The sequence below is a fragment of the Balaenoptera borealis genome (assembly GCF_965194805.1).
Source record: "Balaenoptera borealis genome assembly, chromosome: 1".
NCBI classification, from domain to species: Eukaryota; Metazoa; Chordata; class Mammalia; order Artiodactyla; family Balaenopteridae; genus Balaenoptera; species Balaenoptera borealis.
The window spans coordinates 116186727-116214112 of record NC_138860.1 but is presented as its reverse complement, the minus strand read 5'-3'; the positions used below and the strand labels follow the sequence as shown (position 1 = coordinate 116214112).

Here is a 27386-nt window from a genome sequence, read left to right as displayed (position 1 = left end):
TTCCTATTTCTCCCTCCCAATTTGGATTTTTTTTCCTACTAATTGATTGATAAGGGGAAACATGGTTAAGACATATTAAGGCATCATCTCAAGATATCTTGGTATAGGTGGATTAGATCAACTCCTTCCTAAATCATAGAAATCCTCTCCCCTCAGTTTCCTGGGTATTTAACTTCCTGCATTTATCTGTTTAATATCTGTATTCACCATTAGACTGTTAGCTCCTTAAGAGAGAGATTTCAACTGTGTTTCTCAGTCCTTGGCAGAGTACAAATCTTTTGAATAGATGATTCCCTTTAGTCTGAGCAATTGCTGATTTCCAGGTAGTCTCATTTAACTTAATAGGGGGATTGTTTTGGAGTTAGGTTGGAAAAAAATCTCCACAATAAAAACTGGGTGAGTTTGCCTGTCTTGTGTTCTATGACTGACTCTCTGTCAAGGACCTCCCAGTGGATGGGAAGAGTGGGATATGTGTGTTTGTATATGATAGGCAAATTATTTGGCATTCTGAGTTCCTGCCCATATTTTTTCCTCTTTCTGTTTGGATAAAAGCCCAATGCAACAATGGATGTATTTCTAGTCCATTGGTTAAGCTCATTTGAACTTAACCAATGTTAGGCACATGCTTTTGTCAGGGTTAACTCTAGAAAAAGCGTCTTAAACCTTCTACTCTTCAGAGAGTGGAAGGGTCATTGTGAAAACTACTAGGGAGATGGAATCTATCCTATAATCTCTTGGTCTTAGATTGGTTTTCAACATCTATACATGTTTTGTTAGATTTACGCCTTAAGTATTCATTTTTGGTAGCTATTGTAAATGGTATTAATTGTTCAGTTTTGGTCTACTGTGGTTCATTGCTTGTATATAGAAATACAATTGAAGGTAGATTTTTGTGTGTTGATCTTGTGGGTTACAACCTTGTCAAACTCACTTATTATTTCTAAGAGGTAGATTTCCTGGGACTTTCTATATGGATGATCTTGTTGTCTGAAAATAAGGACATTTTATTTTATCCTTTCTGATCTATATGCCTTTTATTTCTTTTTCTTGCTATATTATGCTAAGACTTTCAGTATAATGTTGAACTAGACTGGTGAGAGCAGACATCCTTGCTTTTTCCTTTAGTAGGGGCCAAGCACTCAGTTTTTGATCATTAAATATGATGTTAGCTATAGGTTTTTGATAGATGTCTTTTATCAGCTTGAAGAAGTTCATTTTTACTCTAGTTTGCTGGGAGTTTTATCATGATAGGTGTTTTGTCAAGATTTTTCTGCATCTATTTATATAATTAAGTGGTTTTCTTTCTTCAGACTTTAAGTAGGGCGAATTGCATTAATTGATTTTTAACTACTCTTGCATTCACAGAAGGAACCCCACTTGGTCGAGATGCATTATGTTTATGTATTGCTGGATTTGACTTGCTAATATTCTGTTGAGGATTTTTGCATATATTTTCATGAGGATAATCGTCTGTAGTTTTCTGTTTTTTGTACTGTTTTTGTCTGATTGTGGTATCAGAATAATGCTTCCCTTGTAGAATGAGTCAGGAAATCTTTCCTCTTCCATTTTGACTTGGTGTCATTTTTTTCTTTAAATGCTTGATAAAATTCACCATTCATAAGGGACCATCTGGCTTGTAGAATTGTTTTCCAAAAGTTTTTAAATGGTTTTATTGAGGTATAATGGACATACAAAGAGCTACATACATTTAATGTAAAATTTGATGAGTTTGCACATATGCAAACACACATGATACCATCTCTACAATCAAGGTAGTTGACATTTCCAACACCTCCCATAACCTCCCCCCACCTCACTTTTTGTTTGCCGTAAGAACACTAAAAATGTGTTCTACTCTCTTAACACATTTAAAATGCACAATAGCATACTTTTAACTATAGGCATTATGTTGCACAGCAGATCTCAAGAACTTATTCATCTAGCATAACTGAAACTTTATACCCTTTGGACAATAAGTTCCCATTCTCACCCCTTCCCCAACTCCCTGCCTACCACTATTATATTCTCTGTTTCTATGAGTTTGATGATTTTAGATACCTCATATAAGTGAAGTCATAAAGTATTTGTCCTTTTGTAACTGGTTTATTTCACTTAGCATAATGTCCTCCAGGTTTATTCACGTTGCAAATGGCAAACTTTCCTTCCTAATTAAGGCTGAATAATATTCCTTGTATGTATCTATCACATTTTCTTTATCCAATAATCTGTTGATGGACACTTAGGTTGTTTCTATATCTTGGCTGTTGTGAATAATGCTACAATGAAAGTGAGAATGCAGATATCTCTTTGAGATCCTGATTTAAACTCTTTTGCATATATACCCAGAAGTGGGATTGTTGGAACGTACAGTAGTTCTATTTTTAATTTTTGTGAGGAATGCCCACACGATCTCCATAGCTGATGTGCCATTTTACATTCCTACTAACAGTGTTTGAGGGTTAAACTTTCACCACATCCTCGCCAACACTTGTAATCTTTTCAGGTTTTTAAAAAATAGTAACCATCTAATAGGTAAGAAATGATATCTCATTGTACTTTTTAAATCTTATTTATTTATTTACATCTTTATTGGATTATAATTGCTTTAAAATGTTGTGTTATTTTCTGCTGTATAACAAAGTGAATCAGCTATATGTATACATATATCCCCTCCCTCCCACCCTCCCCATCCCACCCATCTAGGTGGTCACAAAGCACTGAGCTGATCTCCCTGTTCTATGCAGCAGCTTCCCACTAGCTATCTATTTTACACATGGTAGTGTATACATGTCAATGTTACTCTCTCACTTCTTCCAGCCTCCCCTTCCCCCCATGTGTCCTCAAGTCCATTACCTACATCTGTGTCTCTATTCCTGCCCTGCCACTAGGTTCATCAGTACCATTTTCCTAGATTCCATATATATGCATTAATATATGGTATTTGTTTTTCTCTTTCTGACTAACTTCACTCTGTATGACAGACTCTAGGTCCATCCACCTCACTACAAATGACTCAGTTTCATCCCTTTTTATGGCTGAGTAATATTCCATTGTGTATATATATATATATATATATATATATAGCAAATTTTCTTTATCCATTCATCTGTTGATGGACATTTAGGTTGCTTCCATGTCCTGGCTATTGTAAATAGTGCCTTGAACTATTTATAATGAACTATTAATAATGAGCATTGTAGCACATGTCTCTTTTTGAATTATGGTTTTCTCAGGGTATAATGCCCAGTAGTGAGATTGCTGGGTCATATGGTGGTTCTATTTTTAGTTTTTTAAGGAACCTCCATACTGTTCTCCATAGTGGCTGTATCAATTTACACTCCCACCAACACTGCAGGAGGGTTCCGTTTTCTCCACACCCTCTCCAGCATTTATTGTTTGTAGATTTTTTGATGATGGCCATTCTGACTGGTGTGAGGTGATACCTCACTGTGGTTTTGATTTGCATTTCTCTAATGGTTAGTGATGTTGAGCATCCTTTCATGTGTTTGTTGGCAATCTGTATATCTTCTTTGGAGAAATGTCTATTTAGGTCTTCTGCCCATTTTGGGATTGGGTAGTTTGTTTTTTTGATATTGAGCTGCATGAGCTGCTTGTATATTTTGGAGATTAATCTTTTGTCAGTTGCTTCGTTTGCAAATATTTTCTTCCATTCTGAGAGTTGTTTCTATTATATAAAGCAAGGGTCTGCAAACTGTGGCTTCTGAGTGCCACCTGTTTTTGAAAACAATGTGTTCTGGGAACATGGCCATGCCCACCCATTTATGTATCATCAATGGCTGCTTTATGGCAGAGTTGAGTAGTTGAGTCAGAGACCATATGGCTCACAAAGCCATGAATAGTTACTATCCCATCTTGTACAGAAAAGTTAGCCAACCTTGGCTATATAAACTAGAACCTTATTTTTTTGGTGAAAAACTTTAAAAAATCAGAAATGTAAAGTTCAGTGATGCATAATTTATTTCCAGATTGAAAATAATTCTCAATTGCTTTAAGAAACTTCAACCACATACCTAGGGCTTTTGACAATTGTGATAAAGTCTATACTAAGTAATATCAAGAGCATTACTTTACTGGTCAAAAAAAGTAAAAAACAACCCATATTCTCTTGGGGGAAAATAAGCAGGCTTTCAAGTATGACTCTTAAGAATTGGGAAAAGATAGCCTAAACTCTAGGGTTATAAATGATCTAATAATTAATTTAGCTCAGTTTTCTAACACATTATCAGTCATCATTTCAAGTTCATCTTTGCAAATTATAAATTGCTACAAACACACAATGTATAGTTGTCATCATGTTACTATGTTTAGTCCAGGGTCACTTACCTAAAGATCTAAAGAGTCCCATTAAAGTTAAAATCTGGTTGAACTGAGCAAGAAGGGAAAGTTTCCTTCTTTAGCCCATTTATTTATGATCCAACTCATACTCATGCTAATGGTTTCTTCCATCTTCCTATGGAAATTCTGTAGAGCTTCTAGATCACTATATAAGGTGATTTGCTTTAGCTTGGAATTCACCAGTAAGCATTGCCCATTCCCAGTGTCCAGGAATCACATCATTGCTGACAGAATATACAGTCTTGAAACAATGGGACACTGTATACTGTCTTCACTAAGAAGCTAGAATGGTTGTCCCTGATATTGGAACTTGTGGTGCACTTGGCCAAACCCATGACCAACTATGTCTCAAGACTTTAACCTAAGACTTTGCTCAGTATCCACTTGTCTAACTCATAGTCATCTGGAAGAAGAAGCTCCTGAGTGGTACCAGGTTATGATACCTCCTGGGTTGGCACAGAGGTAAAATGCATCTTGTTACACAGTTTACAATATTGTGAGGAAGATGGACATGATTTCAATTATAGTACTGCATGTCTTTGCAAATATTTAGTATAATAAAACTGTGAAATCTAAATATTATCAAGTGTGGTGACATTTTTCTTAATTTTAAACTGCTTGAGTAATGCCTCTGATAAGAGTGACCAGGAAAGCTCTATTTTTTAGTTCTTTAGCTTAGGCAACATTGCTGCCTTGGTTTGTTCATCTTCTTCTGGAGATTCTGTATTTCATTATGAAGTCGTCTGTTCTCTTCTTGGAATCCTTCCTGTAGTAGTTGGGCCTGCTCCTAAAAAAGTACAAATGGAGACTGAATAACGTGTCACATTAAGTAAATCCCTAACTTCTATCTAGTTTCCACATTCATAGATTTTTTAAAAAATATTTAATTTCTTCTTGAAATTTTCTCTACCATTAATTTCATTATACTTTCTCTTGGGCCTTCTAGCTCTGTGATTACTTTTTCTGAGTCTCCTTGAGTCAAGAAAGATTTGGGACTTATATCTCCCAATATGTTGATGAACCTAAATTACCAGTATTAATTTTTTTGTTCCATTAATTGTACACAACCTTTGTCGGCAATCTTAATGAAATGTTTGGCTTCAGATCTTATCTATGCGTTATGATTTTTTTATGCACACACACACAACACACACACAATAAATGAAGAATTTTCAAAATCTGATGCAGTATCTGAATCTCAGATCAGGTAATTTGATCTAAGCTTCCACAACTTGGTGGCAGGGGGAGCAAAATACAGGTAAGGGAATCAGGGCCCCAGACAGACCATACTGGATTTCTGCACATAATTCCCAACTCAACACATACTAGGAGCAGGACAAAGAAAACAGGTAGGAGTGATAGACTGACACAGTGGTGTGAGAGTTGAGTCCTTCTGCTTATGAAGGTTCTCTTAGAGCTAAAAGCTGTGACAGAAGAAAAATTCATGGATTCCTCTAACTGGTGAAGACTGTTCAGATATCTTCCCAAGCACTGTGGCCCTATAAAAATTATTTAGTCTTGTCTGAACCTCTGTTTCGTCTCCTAAGTAATACGGACATAGCAGCTCTTGCTTCGTATAGTACTAAGCAAGAGATATGGATAAGACTTTTTTATAATGTCTAGCAGATAATAGCTACCATGATTGGCAGATATAGTGATAATGGACTGGGTGTGGCATAACTGCAAATAAAATCTTTTAACAACCAGACATTGTAGGGGCCAGTTCAGGCTGGCAGATAGGGATTGAAAAGTACAAGTGGGCAAGCAAGGTCCTTTTCTGGGCTTCATGTTTTCACTGCCATGCCAAGTTTGTGAACAGGGAGTGTGGAGAGAAAACAGAATAACAGGAACCTCAAGGTGATGCAATTAAATACCTGAAGTTTGAGAGAGAGAGTTCTCTCTTGCTCTTCCAGCAACTGGGCCCTGTCCGTCTCCATCTTCTTAGTCAGTTGTTGCACATGTTCCTGATAACTCTTTTCTTTCTGTTCCATCATCTGCTGATTCTTTATTTGCATTTCCTCCAGCATTTTTGCTGCAGCCTGTGCAGATTCAGCTTTCACACGTTCCACTGTCAGGAGGAAAAGGAAAAAGAAAAATGAATGTGGGTGACCATGTTGCTTCTTTCTTCCATGTACACTTAACCTGTCACTGTTGCTACTGACTGTGTATGCCCTACTCAAGAATGACTTTAGTGAGTAAGAGGCATCTTTTCTCATCTTGCTATAGTTTAAGGATCCTGGGTTCACCCAGCCGAATTAATTAGAACTTTTAAGCGCTTTCAAGGCTGTCTAGTCTCTTGACTCGCTCCTCACCTTCAATCAACTTTTCCTTCTCTGAGAGAGTCTGGTCTGTCTGTAGAATTGCACCACTCACAGACTCCTTGGACTTCAAATATTCCTGAAGAATTTCTTCAGCCTAGGACCCAGAAAAAAATGGGGTTAGTAATAGGAAATGGCTGTAAGCACTTATTCCTATTTGCCCACCATCTTTCCCTCTAGGAATTGCTCCTCTTGGTCCTGGCATGCCTGGTAGTCAAGATTCCCTGTCACTGGGGTGAGCACATGCGCCAGGCTGGCCAAGCATGACAGCTTCTTGAGCAGAATCCTTTATAAGAGATTGATATAGATATAAATAGTGATTCTCTGTTCTTTTAGACTGAGGGCTCTAATTTTGGAGCTGTTGGTACTGTGGTCTCATATGGGGTGAACTTGTTGGAGAATGAAGCCATCATTGAGAAAGCAGATCAGAAAAAGGGATGGAGGGAGGGAAGTGTGAGGTTGAGGGGAGGACCATGCAGAGAGATAAATGATGACATTATTTGAAATTTTGGATACATCTGATAATCCAATTTGTAACTCAGTTGTTAATTGAGTGCACTCTTTTGGATGAGCACATAGGATATATCTGGTATAACAGGCTCCCTGTATGTGTTTATTAGATGAGAGCATGAATGCTGTCGGTCCTGTAATTGCGCATCTGTGTGCAATACGCTTGGTCATATTGTGTCAAGGAACACGTCAGCAGCTTCCCAGAATCAATTTTGGTTACCTGTATTCCCTTCCTGGGCTCCTGAAGATACTTTTTCTTCAGCTCTTGTATCTTTTCAATGAAGAGGCGATAGCCTCCTGGTTTAGAATAAATCCCTTCTTTCACACCTTCTTCTAGAGGACTGAAAATATCCTTAAGTAAAGCTGAGCAATGATCTGATGATGCTTTAAGATTCTTGTTACAAAAGTCATCTCGCTTTTTGTCTAGCTGGGCCTTTAATGTAAAAAATAGGAAGTAAAAAGAATAGTGAAAAGATGTTAAATTGACCTCAGAATTTCTGGAAAGTCTTCTCAAAAAAATAAAAATATAAAAGGTCTGTGACCCCCCTAGAAGAACTTACAGACACTCAGCAACACCATATCCTTCCTGCTGATCCTGACTTTCTACAAAGGTCCCTTTCACCATGGGGGTGATCTTCGGAGCAGAGATTACTAGCTATATACTACACCTTTGGAGCTAAACTCCTGCTTTTCAAACTGGACCAGTGATTGCATATGCAATAAATGTGGTTCAGCATAAGCCTGCTCATGATAACTAAGGCTAAAATTTTCTTTGCTTTTGGCCAAAATATCCAATCAGCCTGATAACAATGAGCATGTAATTTGATTAGAAGCTCTGATTGTTACTTATATGTATGTAATGAAATTATAGGGAAGAATATTAGTTTATTCATGAAAGAAAAAAGTTTCAATGCACCATAATAAAGTATATCATAATAAAATTGTTTCCTCTTATGATAATAACAAATAGTGTTTGTCACCATTTAAAAGTCTAGTAAAAATTGCTTTTCTCAAAATAAGCACCCATTTCATTTTCTAGAGCCTAATCTGTATAAACTTAAGAAAAAAATTACCGCTAATTCCTTTTGAAATAAATGGTCTGTATCTTTCAAGGACCTCCTCATGAAGACTTCAATGGCCTCCTTCTCAATAGTCCTGTGCAGGTCCAGCAGCTCCTGGAGGGTTTCCGTGGGCAGCTGCAGCTTCTGGCCCATCTGCTGGTCATAGTGGGCAATGGCCTTTTTCACTGCAGCTGCGTTCTCGATCTCGGCCAAGGCCAGGACTGCATTCTCCATGCAGGGCAGATCCCCGCTATTGATGGCATTGACATAGGTCTGCACCAGGGTCTCTAGACCTACAAATAGAGAACAAATGATGATGTTTATTGTAGGAGGAGTGAGGAAACTTTCTATTCCATGCAATTCTGATGATGTCTAGTACCAACCATTTGCCTTACAGCATCAATGTCCTCAGTATCACCTGAAAACTGGCTAAAAGTGCAGACTCTCAGCCTCTGCCCCAGTTCAACTGACTTAGACCCTCGTCTTTGGCAAGAGCCTCAGGTGGTACATATGCACATCAAAGGTTGAGAACCTCTGTTCTAGATAGCCTAGGCCTGTGTTTATTGAGTACATTTACTTCACCCCCAAGCATTGTTAGGACAGAAACCATATCTCTCTCATTTATGTCTGTATCATCAGCCCTGGTAGGTCCGTGGGAAACATTCGATTAATATTTGTGGAACAAATCAAAAGGAGTCCTCCATTTTGTTTATTCTAGCAGAGCATTGTCCAGAAGAACTTTCTGTGATGATGGAAGTATTCTATATGTGCTGTCCAGTGTGGTAGCCACTAGACATGTGGAGTGTGAGCCCTTGAGACACAGCTGTGTGACCAGAATGTTAAATTTCTTTAATTTTAATTAGTTTACATTTAAATTTAGATAGCTGCACTTATCTAGTGACAACCATATTGGACAGGGCAGGTCCAGTTTACTAGGACAGTTTTAAGCTTTTAGAGCTATTTTCCTTTGGCCTTTTCTATCTTTCCTCACCTAAGAAATGTGACTAATAAAACCTGTTAGAAGTGTTGGTGCCATCTAGAACTTAACACAATAATAGCAGTAGATGTGCATTTTTCAAAGCATCTTTTAGTCTTAACAGTGAGAGTAAAGACTGGGAAGAGAACTCACGAGGTCCATTGACCTTGATGCCTCCTGAAAGGGTTTTAGTTTTGGAATTTCTAAAGATGTAGGAACAGAAGACTGCAGCTTGTTGCACAAATTCGGAGTCCAGCTCATCATCACACAGTTTCTCAAGCTGGCCCAGTTTCTTCCTATTAGTGGGCCGATCGAAGATAAAGCATTTCTTCTTTGGGAAGAACTTCCGGATACAGAGTCGAGGCAGATTAAAATTTTTATCTTTTTGACTGGTACCTGGAAGAAGACAAAAAGAATTTGCCTAATATAGGGGCTTGCAAACTTTTTATGTAAAGGGCCAAACAGTAAATATTTTAGGCTTTGCAAGCCAGATGGTCTCTTTTCCAAGTACTCAATTCTACTACTGTAGCATGAAAGCAGCCATAGACAGTCTATAAATGAATGGGCATAGCATTATTCCAATAAAACCTTATTTACAAAATCAGCTGGCAGGCTGGATTGGACATTATTTGCCTGTGAGCCATCCTTTGCCAACCCCTAGACTAGTGCACGGTTCATGCTTTTATTTATTTTCTTCAAATAAATTACCTATTCTACTCCATATTCTTTGGTTAATTACAGCACCACAAGCCCTAAGCAGGGACATAATGTAAGTCTAATCACAGCACAGGGAAACGTGAAAGAAATGAAACCTGTTCTTAAAACAGGGAGTAAATAAAATCAAATCTATTAATTCAGATAGTAAACAAGTGTTAATTTTTAGTAATCACCCCGAAAAGAAATAGAAACTATAAATATAAGAAAACTGTTGATAGAAAACTAAAGAACGATAGTTTTTAGTGTTTTGTCATCCCATTTACCAATTCTAAGTTCCCTTTACCTTTCTTAAGCTTGAGTGAATTCTCCAGGTACTCGTCTGCTGTGATGGATTGTCCATCTGCCTCCAAGTCTAGGGAGAAATCCCTCAGTGTCCATACAAAGTCTGGAAAGAAGCTCACAAAGTCAGCTGAATCCTCAACCCCATCCACTTCAGGTGAGACTTTTGCCCTGATTCTATCTGTGAGCTCCGTCACATAGCTGAGCAGCAAATTAAGGAAAACTGGCATAAAAGAACAGTGCCCACCACCCTATATTAGTTACATATACAAAACCCTTGTTTCGCCTTTGTTCTTAACCCAAGTATCAATTCTTCAGTAGGTATTGATACGTAGGATTTTCCCCCTGCCCTTGAATTATTTTTTATATTTCCCTTTTTGTGCTTGATTCACAAGGACTCACAGTTAGGCAGCTGTTTTATTAATACCTCTGACTTTGATGCTGGTTTGAACCTGAAAAGGATACTGAAGTTGGTCCATGGCCTGCTGGTTGATGGTTCCCATACTATTGTACACAAAAGTGCTGCTCAGGAGTATTGCTAGGGCAAAGATCCAGGAGTCATTCTGGTTGTCACCCTGGAAATCAGAGTACATTTGGACCAGGATTATTTTTCATTCTCATGGCACTTTTCAGATCAGCAGTAGTAAAAGGATGCTCATTTAATTAGAGTTTTTTTTAGACTAATACCCTATAAGAGGAAACCAAATCCAAGCAAAAATGATTGTTAGTAGGACTTGAACTTTGAATAGTTTTCTGATTAGTGTTTTTGGTTTACCCTGATTCTCACTAGACCGTCTTATAATCATTGGTAGATAATTGCAAACAAATAGTCATTGCTTGTGGGCATTCTAAGGCCTTAAATATAATTTAAATGTAAACTTTTCTCTTTATTTTTACAGAACAATTGTCTTAATATAAGGGTAATAATACATGTATCTATCTCACTGAGCAACTGTTGTGCACCTAACACTTTCCATTACTTATCTTTTAAGTATTCAAAACAATACTATGAGGCAAATGTAGATCTATTACATCTGTTTTACAGATCAGAAAGCTGAGGTTAAAAGAGATCAAATAATTTGCTAAGATCATTGAATTACTGACAGACTTTAAATTTAAAGCCAAGGGTATGGGACTTCAGAACCTAAATCCTTAACTAAAATTCTTTGCAGGATAAGATTCATTATTTTGAATTTATTTGTATTCCCTTTATGCATCTGGGTTAACTGGCTTAGCTTACAGCCTTTTAAAAATTAGAATACTGTCAACTGACCACTATGCTCTTCCTCTAGGATTCTGCCTTATAAATATTTTCCTGACCCCTCATTGCTAAACTGGGTCTCATGGCATGTAAACAGAAATGAAAAAACGTGGTTAAGTGCAAGGTCTTATTTAAAGAAAAATTAAATAGTGTAGAGAATATTCAGACATGAGGGGCTTAGTCCAAATTTGAATCCTCAGTCCTTACCTTCTCCACATCCCCCAGGCCCTCAGTATCAAGCAGAACTAGAGTATGGTCTGGCTTCTTGGGATGAGGCACACACCACATCCAGATGCCCTTCGTGTGAGATTGTACCGTGGAGCCCAGAGAAAAACCTGCAAGGGGGCATGGGGTTAAGAAAGGGTGGAGTTTTAGTAGCAGATGGATCTTGAAATTGAGATAATAGTTAACAAAATCAAGGTTTAAAGAGACAAATGAAAACATAATCAGTATTGATCTTAATTGCAACCAGAAAAAGAGAGAAATTAGAACATTCAGTACAAACTGAAATATTTATTTTACCTTAAAGATCAGTATAAGCTTGATGTTAATCCACATACATTTTAGTAAATGTTTTATTGTTTATTATTATCTGCATTAATTTTCTTTATTACTACCTTACTCCTTCCAGAAAGGCATATTTATACTTTAAAGAGAAAATTAAGGCAAAGTGGTGAGAAAGAGTTGACTCTTATCTTCCAGCACAGAGTAAGTGTAAGAAGCCCATCACTGTATTGAAAGTTAGCTTTCAATATTCCTCCCAGATCTCTAACTTCCTCTCCTCACATCACTGTTCTGCACGCTGGGAGTGTGGGTGGGCAGAAGGGACTCGGCTGGGCTTTGCTAGTGCCACTCACCCTTGTTCTTCCCAGACAGCTTGTTCATCAGGTAGGATTTGCCGGTGCGGTAGAGGCCCACGATAGCCACCACCACAACGGGCTGCTGAATGGCAGACAGGATCTTCAGAGCTCTCGGATTAACCAACAGTCGCCCATTAGTGTTCTCGATGAGGCACTCTGGGCCTGGCATGTGGATCTCTGAGGCCATGTTCCCTTGTCTGCAGGGGAAGAGATGGGATGAATTAGAATTTCTGGTCTAAGCAGATCAAGAGCTTTCGCAAGGTTATTTTGCATTCAGAAGGAGGAATCATAAAATCCCCCAACATGACCTAGTTTTGTGTCAACAGTGAGATAGATGAGGGAAAGACATTTTAGAAAGTTACAGAAGTATTATCAAAGTAGTCCATTAAAAAATATTGATATGACAGTGATTTATCAACATTCAACCACCCTCATGAACAAAATCTTCCATTTAGTTTACCATGGAAAGCTTTTATTTTGGACTTTCATTTAAAAATTTATACTAGACATTAAATGTAAAATAGAATAAGATTCAGAGAGATTCGTTGTACATCCTGGCTATGTGTGAGAAATACAATATTTATTTATTTATTCACTAATTCTTACTATGAATAAAGAATTTCATGAATAAATGTTCGTCACTTGATATATGTCTCTGAACAATTTCCAGTGATTTGAAATGTGTTTTTTCTCACTAGTTATCCTTATTTTTACTGGGATAAGGGTCCACAGAACTTCTCACACTGCTATTCTAGAAGTGGAACTTACTTTGGCAAATTTTATAAAAATATGTGACCTTGTGAAACACATGGCTAGGGACCCTTGGTATGGGCTTGTGGAAGCAAGGGGCTCTGAAACTTAAAATTTATTAGCTTCAAAATAAATTAGCCTCCAACTAAGTGGGGGTAAAGTGCACATCTACAAATACTGCATGTTGCTAAAAATCGTATTTGTACGTGTGTGTGTGTATATGTGTGTGTGTGTGTGTGTGTGTGTGTGTGTGTGTGTGTAAGGGAACAAAAGACAATGAAATAAAGATTAAAAGCTCAGGAGACGGATCAGGAGAACTAAGGAAGAAAGTTGTTGATAGAAAATATCTATATTTCCAGCCATGCACTTCCAGGTTTTCTGTTTTCTTATTTTTTTCCATTTTGTAGAGGAGAAGTAGAAACAGGTAGAGGAGGAAGAGGAGTAGGGGTAAAGAGGAGGGGATGGGGATGGAAAAGGGGAGGGGAAGCTGAAAAGAAGAGAGAGGTGTCAGACAAGGTAGGTGATGAATAAGCTAATGCCAAGCCAAGGAATTCAGAGGAAGAGTTTCCAAAAGGCAAGATCAAAACTTCTTGAGAGCACAGAGAGGGCAAAGTAAACAAAGGTGGTGCCTTCAGTGCTGCACCACAGTAGATTCTTTAAAGAGGAAGCTTTTTAGTAAAGTAATGGGGCTGAATTCTGCTCCTAAGGGGTAAGGAGTGAGTTGACACCAAGAAATTGGATCTAGTGAACTTGAGCTATTTCTAAAAGAAGAAGTCCACTTTGAAACAAAGTTCAAATGTAGGACTGAAGAGTATGGTATTTTCATGAATCTACATCTTTCACTTTGGGTTTCAGTTATTTTCTTTGTCTTTAACAGTGTCATGTAGCTGATTCCACTGCATCTCATTTACTATTCTTTCCTTCTCATGAAAATAACATATTTGTCGCCCTTTCAGTTTCTTAGCTGCAGTCACATCAGTATTGAGCAAGTTGTATCAAAGACAATGGTAATTTAATTGTGTCCCCAGTCAACACAGACAACATCAGCAAAGAGAAAGACAATCCTAATGCATTTCAAGATCTTAGTTTAGCTCCATGTCCCTGGTGCCTAATTCTACACAAGCACAGTAATGACCCAGGGATGTGCTGCCACCTGATAACACCAGGATTTCATCTGACCTCGTGTCCCACATTAGGCTCAGCTGCAACCTATTTTAATGCTGGTCATTTTTTAGAAAACTAACTAACCCTTAAAAATCCCTTCCCACCCCTGCACTAATCTTAACATGGGCTCCTTTTCCCAGAGCAAGGCTGCTTTAGCACTGGAGACAAAGCTGCTTTGAGGAAAAAGTAGAGTTCTTACCTGTTTTCTTCTCAGTTTAGGTGGAGTGGTTCTGTAACTTCTCTGTCTCTCACTAGATGGTTAGACTTTTATTTCACCCATCCAATGTCATGGGGCTTGCCTGATTGCCTGTAGAGACCAGACAGAAGAAGTGAAGCAACCTCTGTAAGAGATTTAGAGTAATATGAAACTGAAAGCACTGAAAACAGAACAGTGACTCAATAACTGTAAAAGGAATTTTTGGAAGCTATCCTCTTTGGAGGGAACACGGGTTTGACACTACTTCTCAACTAGAACCTTCACATTAATTTTTTTTGAAAGACATCTTAGAAACAATTTAGTGTTTAAAAAAGTGTCTATTAGATGCTTAAATATAATGGAATGTATCCCGGGATTGGGGGTCACTTTGGGAAACCTAGAATGAGGAAGCATATTTTTAGGTTTAATTTCTTTAAATAATGGACACACTTACAGTGGACCTGGCTCCTCATTTGTGCATGCCGTAAGTGAGGAAAAGGACACATCTTACACATTCGTGAACATGCGGCCCCTGGAACTTAATACCCAGTGCACAGGCTGGAAGGGGCTCCATGTGTTGCACATGTGTTCCAGGCTCAGTGCTGTCCGTTCTACATGGGTTAAATAACTGATATCTCATAACAAACATTTCCCCACCATTTTATAGAAACTGAGGCACAGAAAGATTTAATGTCTTGTCCCAAATCACAGCACTGTAAATAATCTGAACCGAATCATTCTTGATTCCAAACCCTCTTGTTAAGCCACTTCATTATACTGCCTTTCCATGTTTGCTAAATGAATAGCAGAAGTAACAGTTTTATTTCTTGATTGCTTTCTAAGAGGTACACATGTTACATGTCTAATTCAGTCCTGAATACAGTCATGCAAAATGAGCGGTATTGTCTCCATCTTGCAGGAGGCTTGAGGGAGGGTAAAATAATATGCCTGTTCAGATTCATTAAGCAAGTTATAGAGGTGGGATGCAAATTTGAAACTCTGTTTACCCTTAAACTATGTTTTTTCTCCCCCTGAACAATGTTTCTGAAGGAAGGAATAGGGACGTGAGGAGAAAGGGAGATATCTGTAAGTTTCTCTCCTGATCTCATAGTATAAACATATTTCTCCACACCTGGAAGCCAGTGTCTGAAATTTAACAAATAAAGTACACTCCTTTCTTTCCTTCTTTGCCATTATCTTTTAAAGTGTCTCTGAGTAAGTAGCACTTTAACTTGCTTTGAAAAATGTGATTTATCTGGGTCTTTCAGTTGCTGGAACACACCTAGTTTCTTCCTGCCTTAGCGATCTATGTACAGCAATTTTCTGCATCTGAAACTTTCTTACCCCTGATCTTGGCAAGATTGGTTCCTTCTTAATCTACTGATCTCAGCTAAATGGCATCTTCTCACTGAGGTCTTCCATGAAAGTTAATCTCCAACCCATCACCTTGCTTTTTTTTTTACTTTTCCCTATGACTACCTGAAATTCAAGTTCATAAAAACAGGGACCTCATGTGTTCACAGATGTGTGTGTCTCCAGCAATTAAAACAGAGTTTGGAAGAGAGTATAAACTCAATGGATATTATGTGTGACTAAATATAAAATGGCTCCAAATATGAAGGTAACCCCACATTTTTCCAATTTGAAGTGTAGAAGAAATAGTAAAATGCCTATGTAAAGTATTTTGTTTGTCAATTTAGTTATACTTTTAAAATTATATATTTTATGTATATATAATATTGATATGTTGGTTTTTTCTTACATTTTATAAAATAACTTTTAAATTGAAATATAGTTGACATACAATATTATATTAGTGTCAGGTGTACTACATAATAATTTGACATGTGCATACATTATGAAATGATCACCACAATAAGTCTGTAACCATCTGATCTCATACAAAGTTATTAAAATATCATACAAAGTTTTAAAATATCATCTGACCATATTCCTTATGCTGTATATTATACAAAGTTATTAAAGTTATTAAAATATCACTGACCATATTCCTTATGCTGTATATTACATCCCTGTGGTTTATGCATTATATAACTAGAGGTATGTACCTCTTAATCCCCTTCACCCTTTTGCCCACCATGGCTCTGTATTTGCAAAAGTGGACTGAAACACTCTGGTGCTGTAGCCTTATTAACTATACTAACATTCTGATTAGTCATTTTATAAATTAAAAGCCTCTGGCTCTCCTCTACTTTTTCTCATGAGAAAAGGTTTTCTTATGTCAATTAAAGCCAACTTGCAACTATTTTATTGAACACATGCCAATGGAAAGCAAAAGCAGGTATAAACTTAGTTTCTCAGAAATTGACTGGATGTTAGGAAACCAGCTCCTTCCTGATTGGTACAGGAAAGAGAAACTGACTCATAGATACTATTTTTAGTTAATTGCTTTCACTTTGGAGTATCGATTGTTGCTTTATTTATTTAAAACTCTTTTTTAGTCTTTCAGTATTATTGTGCAGTTTTCTATATTTCAGTTCAAATTGTTATGCATATTCTTATATTATTATGTTTCCTTTTTAATTGTGGTTAAAAAACAACATAAATTTTACCATTCTATTTTAAGTGTACAGATTAACTATACTTACATGTTAATTATATTCCATCATTGTGGAACAGATCTCCAGAGCTTCTTCATCCTGCAAAACTGAAACTCTATACCCATTGAACAACTCCCCCTTAACCTTTCACCCTAGCCCTTGACAACCAGCATTCTACTTTATGTTTCTATGAGTTTGACTACCTTACATACCTCATATAAGTGGAATCAGAAGGTACTGATCTTTTTCTAACTGGGTTATTTTTTTAAAATAACATCTTCATACTTAACCCATGTTGTAGCATGTGACAAGATTTTCCTTTTCTAAGGCTAACATTTTTTTAAATTTTAATTAATTTATTTTTTATACAGCAGGTTCTTACTAGTTATCTGTTTTATACATATTAGTGTATATATGTCAATCCCAATCTCCCAACTCATCCCACACCCTCTCTTTCCCCCCTTGGTGTCCACACGTTTGTTCTCTACATCTGTGTCTCTATCTCTGCCTTGCAAACTGTTTCATCTGTACCATTTTTCTAGATTCCACATATATGTGTTAATATATGATAATTATTTTTCTCTTTTTGACTTACTTCACTCTGTATGACAGACTCTAGGTCCATCCACATCTCTAAAACTGACCCAATTTCATTCCTTTTTATGGCTAATATTCCATTATATAAATATACCACATCTTCTTTATCCATTCATCTGTTGATGGGCATTTAGGTTGCTTCCATGACCTGGCTATTGTAAATAGTGCTGCAGTGAACATTGGGGTGCATGTGTCTTTTTGAATTATGGTTTTCTCTGGGTATATGCCCAGTAGTGGGATTGCTGGGTCATATGGTAATTCTATTTTTAGTTTTTTAAGGAATCTCCATACTGTTCTCCATAGTGGCTCTATCAATTTACATTCCCACAAACAGTGCAAGACGGTTCCCTTTTCTCCAAACCATCTCCAGCATTTGTTGCTTGTAAATTTTCTGATGATGACCATTCTAACTGGTGTGAGGTGATATCTCATTGTAGTTTTGATTTGGATTTCTCTAATGATGAGTGATGGTGAGCATCCTTTCACGTGTTTGTTGGCAATCTGTATATCTTCTTTGCAGAAATATCTATTTAGGTCTTCCACCCATTTTTGGATTGGGTTGTTTGTTTTTTTGATATTGAGCTAAATGGCATGCTTATATATGTTGGAGATGAATCCTTTGTCAGTTGTTTCCTTTGCAAATATTTTCTACCATTTGAAGTTTGTCTTTTAGTGTTGTTTATGGTTTCCTTTGCTGTGCAAAATCTTTTAAGTTTCAATAGGTCCCATTTGTTTATTTTTGTTTTCATTTCAATTTCTCTAGGAGGTCAGTCAAAAAGGATCTTGCTGTGATGTATGCCATAGAGTGTTCTGCCTGTTTTCCTCTAAGAGTTTTATAGTGTTCGGTCTTATATTTAGGTATTTAATCCATTTTGAGTTTGTTTTTGTGTATGGTGTTAGGAAGTGTTCTAATTTCATTCTTTTACATGTAGCTGTCCAGTATTCTCAGCACAAGTTATTGAAGAGACTGTCTTTTCTCCATTGAACATCCTTGCCTCCTTTGTCAAACATAAGTTGACCATATGTGCGTGGGTTTAACTCTAGGCTTTATATCCTGTTCCATTGATCTATATTTCTTTTTTTGTGTCAGTACCATACTGTCTTGATTACTGTAGCTTTGTAGTATAGTCTGAAGTCAGGGAACCTGATTCCGCCAGCTCCGTTTTTCTTTCCCAAGATTGATTTGGCTATTTGGGGTCTTTTGTGTTTCCATACAAATTGTGAAATTTTTTGTTCTAGTTCTGTGAAAAATGCCATTGGTAGTTTGATAGGGATTGCATTGAATCTGTAGATTTTTTGGGGTAGTATAGTCATTCTCACAATGTTGAATCTTCCAATCCAAGAACATGGTATATCTCTCCTTCTGTTTGTATTGTCTTTAATTTATTTCATCAGTGTCTTATAGTTTTCTGCATACAGGTCTTTTGTCTCCTTAGATAGGTTTATTCTTAGGTATTTTATTCTTTTTGTTGCAGTGGTAAATGGGAGTGTTTCCTTAATTTCTCTTTCTGATTTCTCATTGTTAATGTATAGGAATGCAAGAGATTTCTGGGCATTAATTTTGTATCCTGCTACTTTACCAAATTCATTGATAGCTCTAGTAGTTTTCTGGCAGCATCTTTAGGATTCTCTATGTATAGTATCATGTCATCTGCAAGCAGTGACAGTTTTACTTCTTCTTTTCGAATTTGGATTCCTTTTATTTCTTTTTCTTCTCTGACTGCTGTGGCTAAAACTTCCAAGACTATGTTGAATAATAGTGGTGAGAGTGGGCACCCTTGTCTTGTTCCTGATCTTGGAGGAAATGCTTTCAGTTTTTCACCATTGAGAATGATGTTTGCTGTGGGTTTGTCATATATGGCCTTTATTATGTTGAGGTAGGTTTGCTCTATGCCTACTTTCTGGAGAGTTTTTATCATAAATGGGTTTTGAATTTTGTCAAAAGATTTTTCTGCATCTATTGAGATTATCATATGGTTTTATGCTTCAATTTGTTAATATGTTGTATCACATTGATTGATTTGTGTATATTGAAGAATCCTTGCATTCCTGGGATAAACCCCAATTGATCATGGTCCTTTTAATGTGCTGTTGTATTCTGTTTGCTAGTCTTTGGTTGAGGATTTTGCATCTATGTTCAGTGATATTGGTCTGTAATTTTCTTTTTTTGTGACATCTTTGTCTGGTTTTGGTATCAGGGTGATGGTGCCTCATAGAATGAGTTTGGGAGTGTTCCTCCCTCTGTTATATTTTGGAAGATTTTGAGAAGGATAGATGTTAGCTCTTCTCTAAATGTTTGATAGAATTCACCAGTATAGACATCTGATCCTGGGCTTTTGTTTGTTGAGAGATTTTTAGTCACAATTTCAATTTCAGTGCTTGTGATTGGTCTGTTCATATTTTCTATTTCTTCCTGGTTCTGTCTTGGAAGGTTGTACTTTTCTAAGAATTTGTCCATTTCTTCCAGGCTGTCCATTTTATTGGCATAGAGTTGCTTGTAGTAGTCTCTCATGAGCCTTTGTATTTCTGCTGTGCCAGTTGTTATTTCTCCTTTTTCATTTCTAAATCTGTTGATTTGAGTCTTCTCCCTTTTATCCCTGATGAGTCTGGCTAATGGTTTATCAATTCTGTTTATTTTCTCAGAGAACCAACTTTTAGTTTTATTGATCTTTGCTATTATTTCCGTCATTTCTTTTTCATTTATTTCTGATCTGATTTCTTTCCTTCTGCTAACTTTGAGGGTTTTTTGTTCCTCTTTCTCTAATTGCTTAAGAGGTAAGGTTAGGTTGTTTATTTGGAATTTTCTTGTTTTTGAGGTAGGACTGTATGACTGTAAACTTCCCTCTTAGAACTGTTTTTGCTGCATCCCATAGGTTTTGGGTCGTCGTGTTTTCATTGTCGTTTGGTTCTAGGTATTTTTTGATTTCCTCTTTGATTTCTTCAGTGATCTCTTGGTTATTTAGTAGCGTATTGTTTAGCCTCCATGTTTTTGTATTTTTTTACAGTTTTTTCCTGTAATTAATATCTAGTCTCTTGGGTGTGTGGTCGAAAGGACACTTGATACAATTTCGATTTTCTTAAATTTACCAAGGCTTTATTTGTGACCCAAGATATGATTTATCCTGGAGAATGTTCCATGTGCACTTGAGAAGAAAGTTTATTCTGTTGTTTTTGGATGGAATGTCCTATAAATATCAATTAAGTCCATCTTGTCTAATGTGCCATTTAAAGCTTGTGTTTCCTTATTTATTTTCATTTTGGATGATCTGTCCATTGGTGGAAGTGAGGTGTCAAAGTCCCCTACTATTACTGTGTTACTGTCGATTTCCCCTTTATGGCTGTTAGCATTTGCCTTAGGTATTGAGGTGCTCCTATGTTGGGTGCATAAATATTTACAATTGTTATATCTTCTTCTTGGATTGATCCCTTGATCATTATGTAGTGTCCTTCTTTGTCTCTTGTAATAGTCTTTATTTTAAAGTCTATTTTGTCTGATATGAGAATTGCTACTCCAGCTTTCTTCTGATTTCCATTTGCATGGAATATCTTTTTCCATCCCCTCACTTTCAGTCTGTATGTGTCCCTGGGTCTGAAGTGGGTCTCTTGTAGACAGCATATATACGGGTCTTGTTTTTGTATCCATTCAGCGAGTCTGTGTCTTTTGGTTGGAACATTTAATCCATTTACATTTAAGGTAACTATCGATATGTATGTTCCTATTACCATTTTCTTAATAGTTTTGGATTTGTTATTGTTGGTCTTTTCCTTCTCTTGTGTTTCCTGCCTAGAGAAGTTCCTTTAGCATTTGTTGTAAAGCTGGTTTGGTGATGCTGAATTCTCTTAGCTTTTGCTTGTCTGTAAAGGTTTTAATTTCTCCAACGAATCTGAATGAGATCCTTGCTGGGTAGAGTAATCTCGGTTGTAGATTTTTCCTTTTCATCACTTTAAATATGTCCTGCCACTCCCTTCTGGCTTGCAGAGTTTTTGCTGAAAGATCAGCTGTTAAGCTTATGGGGATTCCCTTGTGTGTTATTTGTTGCTTTTCCCTTGCTGCTTTTAATATTTTTTCTTTGTATTTAATTTTTGATAGTTTGATTAATATGTGTCTTGGCGTGTTTCTCCTTGGATTTATCCTGTATACTCTGTGCTTCCTGGGCTTGATTTACTATTTCCTTTCCCATGTTAGGGAAATTTTCAATTATAATCCTTCAAATATTTTCTTAGACCCTTTCTTTTTCTCTTCTAATTCTGGGACCCCTATAATCCGAATGTTGATGCATTTAATGTTGCCCCAGGTGTCTCTGAGACTGTCCTCAATTCTTTTCATTCTTTTTTCTTTATTCTGCTCTGTGGTAGTTATTTTCACTATTTTATCTTCCAGGTTACTTAACCATTCTTCTGTCTCAGTTGTTCTGCTATTGATTCCTTCTAGAGAATTTTTAATTTCATTTATTGTGTTGTTCATCATTCTTTGTTTGCTCTTTAGTTCTTCTAGGTCCTTGTTAAACGTTTCTTGTATTTTTTCCATTCTATTTCTGAGATTTTGGGTCATCTTTACTATCATTACTCTGAATTCTTTTTCAGGTAGACTGCCTATTTCCTCTTCATTTGTTTGGTCTGGTGGATTTTTACCTTGCTTTTTCATCTGCTGCATAATTCTCTGTCTTCTCATTTTGTTTAACTTACTGTGTTTGGGGTCTCCTTTTCGCAGGCTATGGGTTTGTAGTTCCCGTTGTTTTTAGTGTCTGCCCCCAGTGGGTGAGGTTGGTTCACTGACTTGTGTAAGCTTCCTGGTGGGGGGGACTGCTGCCTGTGTTTTGGTGGGTGTAGCTGGATCTTGTCTTTCTGGTGGGCAGGGCTGCATCTGATTGTGTGTTTTGAGGTGTCTGTGAACATAGTATGATTTTAGGCAGCCTCTCTGCTAATGGGTGAGTTTGTGTTCCTGTCTTGCTAGTTGTTTGGCATGGGACGTCCAGCACTGGAGCTTGGCTGGTTGTTTGGTGGAGCTGGGTCTTAGCATTGAGATGGAGATCTCTGGGAGACCTCTCGCCAATTGATATTAAGTGGGGCCGGGAGGTCTCTGGTGGTCCAATGTCCTGAACTTAGCTCTCCCACCTTGGAGGCTCAGGCCCAACACCTGGCTGGAGCACCAAGACCCTGCCAGCCACATGACATGGAAGAAAAGAAAGAAAGAAAGAAGAAGAAGAAAAAAATAGACAGCACCCCAAAACAAATAGTAAAAGCAAAACTAAACAAACAAAATCACACAAAGAAACACACACACTCATTAAAAAAAAAAAAAAGAAAGAAATGAACAGACAGAACCCCAGGAAAAATGGTAAAAGAAATCTAAACAGACAAAATCATGCAAAGAAACATACACACACACACACACACACACAAAAGGAAAAAGAAAAAAAAAAAGGAAGAGAGCAACCCAAGAAATAAAGAAACCCACCAATGAAAACAAGCCCTAAAAACTAAGATAAACATAATACCAAAAACAAATCAAACACACAAAGCAAACCCCAAGTCTATAGTTGCTCCTAGAGACCACTGCCTCAGTTTTGGGAACATTCATTTTCTATTCAGGTATTTCACAGATGCAGGATTTATCAAGCTGATTGCAGGATTTAATCCACTGCTCCTGAGGCTGCACGCAGAAATGTCCCTTTCTCTTGTTTGTTTGCACAGCTCCTAGGGTTCAGCTTTGGTTCTGGCCCCGTCTCTGCATGTAGGCTGCCCTCAGGCGTCTTTTCCCCACCCAGACAGGAAGGCGTTAAAGCAGCGGCTGATCAGGTGTCTCTTGCTCACTCAGGCTGGGGAGAGGGAGGGGTATGGTAGTCATAATTGGAATGCAGGGTGTGCCTGCAGTGAAAGAGGCTGGCATGACATTGCAACAGCCTGAGGCATGCCGTGTGTTCTCCCAGGGAAGTTGGCCCTGGATCACGGGACTCTGGCAGTGGCGGGCTGCACAGGCTCCCAAGAGGGGAGGTGTGGAGAGTGACCTGTGCTTGCACACAGGATTCTTGGTGGCAGCAGTGGCAGTGGTAGTGGTCCACGCCCGTCTCTGGGGTCCAAGATGATAGCCGCAGCTCGTGCCCATCTCTGGAGCTTGCTTAGGCGCTGCTCTGCCATCTTTGGGCACACAGAACAGGAAGCCCCTCTTCTTGCGCACCCTGAAACAATGGTCTCTTGCCTCTCCGGCAGGTCCAGACTTTTTCCTGGACTCCCTCCTGGCTAACTGTGGCACACTAGCCCCCTTCAGGCTGTCTTAATGCAGCCAACCCCAGTCATCTTGGGGTCTGACCTCTGAAGCCCAAGCCTCAGCTCCCAGCCCCCACCCGCCCCGGTGGGTGAGCAGACAAGCATCTCAGGCTGGTGAGTGCTGGTTGGCACCAATCCTCTGTGTGGGAATCTCTCCGCTTTGCCCTCTGCACCCCTGTTGCTGCACTCTCCTCTGTGGCTCTGAAGCTTCCCCCTCCCTGTCCCCGCAAGTGAAGGGGCTTCCTAGCATGTGGAAACTTTTCCTCCTTCACAGGTCCCTCCCAGAAGCACAGGTCCGTCCCTATTCTTTTTTCTCTGTTTTTTCTTTTTTCTTTTGCCCGACCCAGGTACATGGGGATTTTAATGCCCTTTTGGAAGTCTGAGGTCTTCTGCCAGCATTCAGTAAGTGTTCTGTAGGAGTTGTTCCACATGTAGATTTTTTTTGATGTATTTGTGTGGAGGAAGGTGATCTCCATGTCTTACTCCTCTGCCATCTTGAAGGTCTCCCATAGTAAGTTTTCAATAAATGTTTGTGGAATGAATGAATGAATAAACTAATTAAGAAAAATTATTTTATATAAACTATGGGAGAAAATACAGCATAAAAGGTACTACTCATTTTCTGCAGTTTTCCTATGTTAGCATCTCAGCTATGTGACAAAACTGACAGATCGAATCAGGGCAAAATCCTCACTTGGTGAACATGAGGTCAAAAATCCGCTGAGTTTGTGAGCTTCTTTCCAGACTTTGTGTGGACTCTGAGAGATTTAACCCTGGAGCTGGAAGCAAATGGACAACCCATCACTGCTGATGAGTACCTGGAGTTTCACTGAAGCTAAAGCAAGGTTACTGGGCCTGATGATTGGCTAACATAAAAAGAGAAAACAATATCACAATGACCATTTCTATGTAGGTGCTGAAAATTATAATTTCATAACTTTGTTATCCTGACTGTTCTGTTAGAGGAAATGAAACATTCTTTAGATGAATCAATTGGGTCTAATTTTAAGTTACCTCCTTCTTGGAGAAGAAAAGAAATTTCGTTTAATTTAATTTTTTGGTCTGATCCATGATTAGTTAATATTTACCTCTTAATATAGGATTTGTGCAAATTACTAAGTTGAAGGGTCATATATTTGAAGCAATCAGCCTGAAGTTGTACTACCTCTAATTTTCATTCCTCCAGGTACTGATAAAAAAAACTAAAAACTTTAATGAACCTCAGTTATGTATCCAAAAGCTCTTCCCAGAGAAGAAGTGCTTCATCTTTGACCGCCCTGCTCAGAGGAAGTACCTCACCCTCCTGGAGCAGCTACAGGAGGAAGATATGAACCCTGAATTCAGAGAACAGTTTGAAGACTTCTGCTTCTACATCCTCAGCCATTCCAAGGCCAAGACTCTCTCAGGGGGCATCACAGTCAAAGGGCCTTGTGAGTCCCTCTCACTGCCCCTCCTTACGTGGACTTTCCTATTGCCCGTTGTAGATGATGGAAGTGGGAACCATGAGGGTTACTTCTGACAAATACAGAGTCTAATGATGCCAAGGAAAACATACCACAAGGATCACATTGTGAATTTTACATGGGAACTAAAACTATTTCTAGTGTTATCTAATATTCACATGAGCAAGGTGAATAAAGGAAAAGAACTAGAATCCAGCCTTCTCAGCTCCCTATTTATGAAATTTCCTTCCAGGAGAGCTATAGATTGACAAAGTCAGGAAAAGGCAAATACACCATGTATGTGAGGCTTTGCCGTTAACCTTAGCACAATTCTCTTGTTTATCAATTCAAAAATATGTGAATTGATTAGGAGTGCCTGCAATGCACCAACCACTAGGCATAATCCTCATTCGAGCATGATGGGAGCAAAAGGTATTTAAACTATTTAACCATAATGACAAGCAGTGATAAGTACAATAAATCAAAATAATACACTGCTATGAGAAAGGAAGGGGTGTAGGCAGGTGGGAGAAAATTTGCGTTTGAAGGCAGAGAATATTTGTCTCTGAAAGTGACATGTAACATGAGAACTTAAAAATGGGTAGGAGTTAATCAGAAGAACAGTCAGAGTAGTTTTCAGACAGAGATAATATCATGTGAGAAGGCCTGAGACAGAAAAGATCTCTGCAATGTCAAGAATGTAAAGGCAAGATAGTGTGATTTGAACAAGAGTAGAGTGAATAAGAGTGGTGTCATGGTTGGAGAAGTGTGCGGGGAACCATACCTGAAAGGACTAGTGGATGACTTCAAGGAGATTAGAGTTTGAGCCCAGTGAGAGGATCTTGAAGAATTATAGGCACAGAGGTAATGTTATATAATTTATGTTTAAAACAATCCTTCTGAGTATTTTGTAGATAATGTTTTGGAGGGATGTACATGAAACAATAAGAAGATGAATGATATTTGCAATATTTTAATAATAAATAGGGATTATGCTAGGCTAAGACAGTGGCAAATGAGATTGTCAAAATAGATAGAATCCACACATATTTTGAATGTCAAATTCATAAGTTTTGATGATGGAGGGCATATGGGTGTGTGGAAGGAATTAAACGGAAGTGTCAAGCCTGACTCCAGGGTTCTGAGCTTAAGCAACTGCTTGAACGGATGTTATTTACTAAGAGAAATACCTGGAGGAAGAATTGTTTTCCAGAGTGGATGAAGGTGTTTAGTTTTGGATTATTTAGTATTTTCCTCTGATGTGTACAAGAAGGAATACCATCCAGATATTTAAATACACAAATCTAAAGCTTAAAAATCAAGCCAAAGCAGGAAATTAAAATATATGTGGTACTTAAAACTATAGAAAGAGAAGGCCCAGGATTGAGTCCCCAACACTGATAGTTGTAGGGTGACCCAACCACTCCAGTTTGCCTGAGGCTGTAATTTCCTGATATGTGAGATTTTCAATGCTAAAACCAGCAAATCCCTGGCAAAGCTGGATGAAATGGTCACATTGCATGGAGCTCTGATGAGAGAATATCTAGGAAGACCCTGTTATTTAGGCCAGACACAGGACTAATGGCCTGCACCACATGTACGCATACACTCACACACATACACGTGCTCTTGTACACTTGTGCACTAAACTGTCTCCTTGACCTTTTTCATAAATTAGAAGTTAGGAGGGAAATAGAAAGAAGGCAGACAAAAGGGAGATACAGGAAGGCTAAGAAAAGATCAAGACCTAATATCTCATCACCCAAATATCCTTATTCTAATCCATTCATTCCAACATCTTCCTTTTGGTTGAGGGAAGGAGAAAGAAAGAGCAGCTTTAAACTCCTCTGAACTAAGAGGTTAACAAAATATTCCATCACAATTCTTTCTCAAAAAGTCTTTAAAACTACTGTTTGTGACACTTGAAAAGCATACAAAATACTATAGCAGTTGATTCAAAATAATTAAATTTACATTCTCAAGACTAAATAGAATACATTTTTGGGACTTCCCTGGTGGTGCAGTGGTTAAGAATCCGCCTGCCAATGCAGGGGACACGGGTTCGATCCCT

The 27386-nt window shown here is 38.0% G+C and overlaps 1 protein-coding gene across 1 annotated transcript in view; it reads right to left on the bottom strand.

The window, feature by feature from the left end:
• Positions 1-27386, bottom strand: part of LOC309619725 (uncharacterized protein) — a 72180-nt gene continuing 44794 nt past the window's right edge. Inside the window, exons 13-22 of the mRNA XM_082375303.1 lie at positions 12336-12535; positions 11686-11813; positions 10683-10792; positions 10222-10418; positions 9375-9617; positions 8258-8538; positions 7405-7617; positions 6669-6771; positions 6231-6424; positions 1-5143 (exon numbers count right to left, since the gene is read on the bottom strand). Of these exons, the coding sequence (XP_082231429.1) occupies positions 5027-5143; positions 6231-6424; positions 6669-6771; positions 7405-7617; positions 8258-8538; positions 9375-9617; positions 10222-10418; positions 10683-10792; positions 11686-11813; positions 12336-12535 (1786 nt within the window). The 3' untranslated portion in view covers positions 1-5026. The remainder of the gene's footprint in view (positions 5144-6230; positions 6425-6668; positions 6772-7404; positions 7618-8257; positions 8539-9374; positions 9618-10221; positions 10419-10682; positions 10793-11685; positions 11814-12335; positions 12536-27386) is intronic.